This window comes from Lolium rigidum, chromosome 4 (genome assembly GCF_022539505.1).
Source record: "Lolium rigidum isolate FL_2022 chromosome 4, APGP_CSIRO_Lrig_0.1, whole genome shotgun sequence".
NCBI lineage: Eukaryota > Viridiplantae > Streptophyta > Magnoliopsida > Poales > Poaceae > Lolium > Lolium rigidum.
The window spans coordinates 151,389,765-151,396,326 of NC_061511.1; the positions used below are offsets into that span (position 1 = coordinate 151,389,765).

Sequence of the window (6,562 nt, forward strand, 5' to 3'; positions counted from 1 at the left end):
CCGAATTATATCGCAATTTCACAAGAATTCACCCCAACCTCTTCTAAAACCCCAAACATGCGCTTCATGTATGACCGATGACCGGAGTGCGTTCTACTTTGTGATCTTCAAATGAAAAATTACAAACGTGGAACAAAGATGGGTTCAGTGTCGTTTTCGTTTACATATGGGGTCAATATGGTAGGGCTGGTGGGTTGTGCGTTGGGCGCCTGGAGATCACATGTTTTGATATGGACGGCAGGCTCGTTGTCGTCGGAAGATAGATAGTATCAGTACAATGGAATGGGGCCAGAGAGAAGTAAAGCCAACAAAGTAGTAGTATCTTCGGTTGGGACACGGGACAAGTTTCTGATGAAATCGACCGATAGACGGCACTTGCTGCCTGTGAGCAACCACCTCGATGATTAAACAAGTCACTGTCACTTGTTGTGGTTTACAACGAGTCAGTGTCGCACTGTCACTGATGATTCTTAAGTAAGCATACCCATCCTGGTTTTATTAACAACTGACTAACTGAGTGACACCCTGCATCATCTTTCAGATTGCCAATGCTTCTTAATAAAATCGGGAAATATCTCCACCGTAGGAACAACATGGAGGTCCAGGCCCTAAGTTTAATCAGTGTCATGGTTCTGAATTTTCATGTAGGGCCTCCCTGGTTTGAACCAATCAATCAAAAGAGCCGAATGGAATAATCAAAATCTTCCAAAAATTTCTGAAAATTCTTTACTCAAACGGGCCATCGACATAGTTGTCTTCTCCTGACATGCACTTAACTAACGCCAAGAAAACATCGTCACTCCTCCTGCCGTGCCAATTTGTTGTCACCAAGACACCAACCTTGCAAGTAAAGTATCCAGGACAAAGAACGCGCCGTCCATCCTCGGCTATCTGGTGAGGTTTCGGTGAGCTACTACGCTTGTCCTCTTCCCTTTCTCCAGATCGGGGTTGGCCAGATAAGAAATCTGCATCCTCTCATATCATAGGCACATGTAAGTAGACCAGATTCTTGTTTTAAATAGAGCCGATAACAGATCTGGTCGTATCTATCGCACTTGCATAGAAGCAATCCTAACAATATATTTATGCTAGGTCTTAAACGCATCTGTCAGCAACTGGGCTAGTGAGTCAAAGGGTAGCAACCATGAATGCCTCTGCTATGGGATTCGAATTTGAATCCCTATCGATAATAGTGTGCATACATTACTTCTCTGAACACCCTGCTGCCAATGAAGTCCACGGAAGCATGATATCATCATTTCATGCTTCACTTTTCTTTTTGAATAATTTCATGCTTCACTGGGAAAAGGCTAGAAAAGTGTGACATGGAGTACTATTCTTTCATCAAACTGACATAACACATACACTTAAAAAGAGGGCTCACACTGTTGTGGGCCCTGGGCCATGGCCCGGTTGACCTTCTCTAGCGCCGGGCAGGACCGCGCTGATGCGTGTTGATGAGAGTCCACTCCAGATGACCCCGCTGATGCGTGTTGCCCTGTCTTGCCCACACGTCGCTGCGTACTAACGGAGAGAGACAGTGTTCCTGCAGCCACTTCTTCACTTCCTCATATGTTCAGGAATGATCCGGTGGAGTAGCTCAACGGGGAGGCCTTCTAGCTCTGCAGCCCACCATGACAGTTGTTGTGTAATGTAAAAGGGTTTAGAAAAGCTCAGCAGTACAATGAAGTTTTTTACTTCTCAAAATAATTGCACAGCTTTAGTTTCCCTTCACGGAAAGAACTACAAGTTACTACTTACCAGCTCCTGAGAAGTTGAACAATGGTGGTAATGACCGTCCATTTGGCAAGCAGGTCTTGGGATCCCGCAGTTCATCAAAGAACGGATGGGCACAAGCGTCAACCTGCAAGTATAATCAGGAATTTGTGGTCAGAACAGTACTCAATTCTTCAAGGATTTTTCTTCTTTATCCCCAATTTAGTAGGGTGATGATTCGTAGATGCCAAGGTAACACCACAACTTAGAAGCAAAAAGGTATTGCATTTTAACTGAAGGAGAGTTAGGAACTTAGTGTTAGCAAGCAATGCATCCGTAATTCCGTTCTGATATGTTCATTGGTTGGTTCAAATGGCTCAAGCATAAAATCATTCTTACAGCTGTGCAGCGCAGACTTGGTGAGTACTGAAGTAGCCTTGACACCAGATCAACCGCTTCAGGTGGCATGCGCTTACCAAAAAGCTGCAGCAGAAGAAAATTAGGCAAGCAAATTACAGCAGCCTAGGCTAACAGAACAAACATTGGAAGGACTACCAACCTTGTGCCAGGGATGAGCTTTTATCTGAGGGAATTTGAATTCGGAGTAGTTCGGGTTCATGCATCTGATTTCTTCTCTTGTTGGGGTACCCAAAATCTAGAATTGGGAGAAGAAATACTGATTTAACTCTATGAACCTACATACTGGACTCAATGGTTTGGCAGGAGATACAGACCTTTATTATTTCGACCAATTGGTCAACACCGCTTTCTCCAGGAAACAGAGGCTGCCATTTCAATGTTCAGGAGAGAAAAAAGAGAAGTGAACACAAAGTCCAGCTCATGCACAGAAAAGAGTTTACCAACAGAAGAGTAATTATCAATTTGACTTTCTCCATTGAAGTATTAGCCTTCTAAAATGAAACAATGTCAAATAAATTTGATAAGATATGTGTGTACTTTAACAGAGCTTGATTTATGCAGATCTAAATATGTTCAGTGATATGATAGGGCGCCTTCTGGATGTTGCTGATCACATTCTAATGTTTAGAAACTCCAATGTTCTTTAAGCAATCAAGAGTAATAGACTCTATAATTACGTCCCTTTAGGGATCAAATGGAATTGATCAAATAAGTATAACCTCAACTAATGAATGAGATTCTATACCTGACCAACCAGAAGCTCAGCTAGTACACAACCAACAGACCAGATGTCAATTGCCGTGGTATACTCTGTAGCTCCAAATATTAGCTCAGGAGCCCTATAGTACCGCGAGCAAATGTATGAGATGTTTGGCTCTCCAGGGACCTGAAATGGGATCGTGTGCTGTCAATACATGTAAAAACACAATACCAAGAAAGTAACTGACTCGAGCATACCAGTTTTTTAGCACTCCCAAAATCACAAAGCTTAAGTTGATGTGTATGTGGATTGACCTGAAAGATTGATCAGTTGCAGTAAGTTGATCATTACTTATGATATAATGAAATAATATTTCATATACTGTAGGTGGTCACTTCATTGAATGAGAGAACCTGCAAGCATGCAATGATGCTGCACTGTTCAAACAAGAAGATGTGTCTAATAAAGAAGCCTAAGGAGACTTACCAATAGATTCTGTGGCTTAATATCTCGATGGCATACGCCAACAACACGATGGATATATGCAAGGGCCCGGCACATCTATGAAAAGATGGAACAACAAAAACTTTTTGAGAATCACCTAAACTAACTGTCTGAAAGAATCTATACACTGCAGTGGAACATTTCACGAACCTGATACGTATACAACTTAACATATAGTATGGGTACACGTTGGTTCATCCGATTATAGTATTTGGCGACACGATAAACTGTCTCCGGGACGTATTCAAGCACAAGGTTTAGGTAAACTTCACCCCTCTCTGTTGTCGAAAAGAAATGATGCTTTAGCTGAACTACACTTGGATGGTCAAGTAATTGCATCGTTTGGAGCTCTCTGTTCTTGTATCTCTTATCCTGCAGCACCTTCTTAATGGCAACAGTCTCTCCAGTTTCCAAGCACTTGGCCTGTTGTACAAGATATTATCAATGACTTCATGGCCCCAGCATTACGAATATACTCAGTAAGAGAAAGTATAGTGATGTATGAGGGTGAGGATGGCCTATTAACACACCTGGTATACTACACCAAATGAACCAGTCCCAACAACACGTTCTGCCATGTACGAGACCTTCTGTAAAACAATTAGAGTATATATTAGTATCATCAATACCGGGCTGTTGAATTCTCAGGGAATAGTTTGATGCTACAATACACGGCTACAGGAAAACCAACTACGCATATTCCTATAAAAGGCACCATAATGCAGAATTTTATCGATAAGGGTTCCCAAAATTACTAATTTTCATCAATGGAACATAAGAAGTTTTCCAATACGAACTTACTGCCTTTAGAATTAAGTATCCGGCACTAGAGCATGTATGAGAGAGTAGTGACGATATTGAAAAATGCATCACCTGCTTTGGCTTCCCATTTTGACCTCCTATCGTTGTCACAATGACCTGACCTGCTTCTGTTCCATTTCCATCAACGGCAACCCCTTCAGCGTCCTAGTCAGGAAAAAAAACATCACACAAATAGCAAAAGAATAAATGGCGTCAAATCAACAAGCCATGAACAGAGAAAGCAAAATAACCTTATCATTATGGCCATCAACTTTATCATCGCTTATTTTCATATCATTCATTCCTTCTGGAAGATCTGCAGCTGTTTCTTCAGTTTTAGCAGGATTCATACTAGTAGATGTGCTTGCCTCAGCATCTCTATGAGAGGATGATGATGATGACTCTTTGTCTAGACGCATAGGTTTATCATTAGATAGATGTGGTTCGACGACAATATCTCCCGTACCATCCTGATCAAACTTTGGCCTTTTTGAGCCAGAGTCGCCACCCTGATAAGAACAAGAACTTGGATATGAATGTTCGCAACTCGAGAAGCATAGAGAGGCTACAAGCCACTACAATCACAGAAATCAATATTTCTTGCCACAATGGAAGCCATTTTCTGGCTGTCCCAAACAACAACCAACAAACTGCATCCATCAAAAATTTCCACCAATCGACAATTACACTGCCCAATATCTATGGGACATGAGCAAAAAGGACCCAAGGGCAATAGTTATATGGTACGACAATTCCTGACCAATCAATACAGAAATCTATTTTTGCCTGAAGAACCAATAGAGTGTATAAGGTATCGAACAAACATCAGAGCAGAAATGGAGCATCGAATCTCTTCATGAACTTATAAAATAGATGAATCATGCTTATTAGGAAATAATACATTTCACGGTGCTGCGGCATTGGTGGCAAAATGTAGCTCACAAATAGATGAATCATTTTTGTCCAACCTCACAAATAATTAGCAGAAGCAAACAAGCGCAAGTAGCTCAATGCCAACATCGTACTAAAGCATTTTCCACCTGACAGCGAAACAGGCCATACATTTTCCAATTAAAAAATGCTAATAGCAACCAAGCAAACCAAGGATGCTGCTGGCCGAGCGAGATTAGGAAGATCCGCGGAAAGGACCCAGCGGGTTGGTTTCGGGTCATTGACACCAAATGCAGCTTCCCGCTAGCGGCTGAGACGCCAAATCGCTGACCGGGGAGAGAGAGAGAGAGGGAGAGAAGGAGGATGCGCACCGGATCGGAGACGGAGGAGCGGCCTGAGGCGATGCTCTTGAGCCGCCGCATCATATGCATCCTCCTACGTGGGCGCCGCCGGCTGCCGCAGCCCGAACCCGGACACAAACCCTAGCACCGTCCCCCCTCCCAACCACGCCCCCGTGCAGCTCCGCCTTGTGCGAAGCAGCCTCGCCAGGGAATGGCGACGGCGACCCGTGAGAGGAGGGAACGGCGACGGCGACGGCGAGGCCCTAGAAGCCTCTGGAAGCTTCGGCGGTCGTCGACGCGCAGTGGGAGGTGAAAAAATTTGGAGGGGGGAAGGGGAAACGGAGGGAGGGGGAGGGAGGAAGGGTGGTACACCACTAGATTCCTCGCTGCTTTTTTTAGCTTTTGACTCTCTTTCTGTCTCATCTCATTCTCACCTCCGGTTGTTGCTCGCCAGAGTGGCAACATTTTGGAGATCTTGGCAATGGACATCATGCGCCATGGATTGACTTGCATTTGCCTCCAGCCTGCCACATACGACATCCGTTCGAATTAAGTGACGCAAATTTGATCAGATTTAGTCTACATGTAGTAGGTTTGATTGTTTTGAAAAATTGTTGCCACACTTAATTTGAAACAAATGAAGTAGTAGTTTCTGTTTCTAGATGTGAATTCAAGTATGAGCAAGTTGTCGCTAATTCCTTTTATGTAAGTGTGATGAGTTAAGCACTTTGTTTCAGATTAGTTGACGCGGAGTTAGTACATATGAAACGAAAAAAGTAGAAAATAACTAATCCATTTATAAGGAAGTAAATTTTGGGGCATGTGCGATGTAAGTGTATAAGTCAAAGGTCACACATGTGAGCGCATTCGTTGATCATGTAGTGAGTAGTGACGTGTGCCACCTATCTGATCACCAAGGCATGTAGACGGGAGATGTCTGGTGAAGGGGGGGTGGGATCCACAAATCCCAACGTTGTGGGATTTTCGGGCCCAATAAAATACCTGGCGCTCCACTTCTCGTCCGCCTCTCCAGTTCGCGCCCAAAGCACACCCTCAACCTCACCGCCGCCGCTTTTCGCATGCCTCACAAAAAGATGGCGCTGACACCGACGAAGGTGTCAACAAAGCCACGCAAGGCCTCACTGAAGGAGAAGCCGGCAATCATGTCGGAGGAAGAGTGGAGGGAGCA

The 6,562-nt window shown here is 43.8% G+C and overlaps 1 protein-coding gene across 1 annotated transcript; it reads right to left on the minus strand.

Moving 5' to 3' along the window:
• Nucleotides 1–1,124: 1,124 nt before the first annotated feature.
• On the minus strand, nt 1,125–5,498 carry LOC124706018 (shaggy-related protein kinase epsilon-like). The gene is made up of 13 exons (XM_047237690.1): nt 5,404–5,498; nt 4,393–4,650; nt 4,214–4,306; nt 3,871–3,930; nt 3,491–3,763; nt 3,323–3,397; nt 3,094–3,150; nt 2,882–3,022; nt 2,451–2,501; nt 2,276–2,371; nt 2,116–2,199; nt 1,762–1,864; nt 1,125–1,622 (listed from the first exon to the last, which is right to left on the minus strand). The coding sequence occupies exons 1-13, from the start codon at nt 5,461–5,463 to the stop codon at nt 1,561–1,563; spliced, it is 1,413 nt and encodes a 470-aa protein (XP_047093646.1). The 5' UTR covers nt 5,464–5,498; the 3' UTR covers nt 1,125–1,560.
• Nucleotides 5,499–6,562: the final 1,064 nt, after the last annotated feature.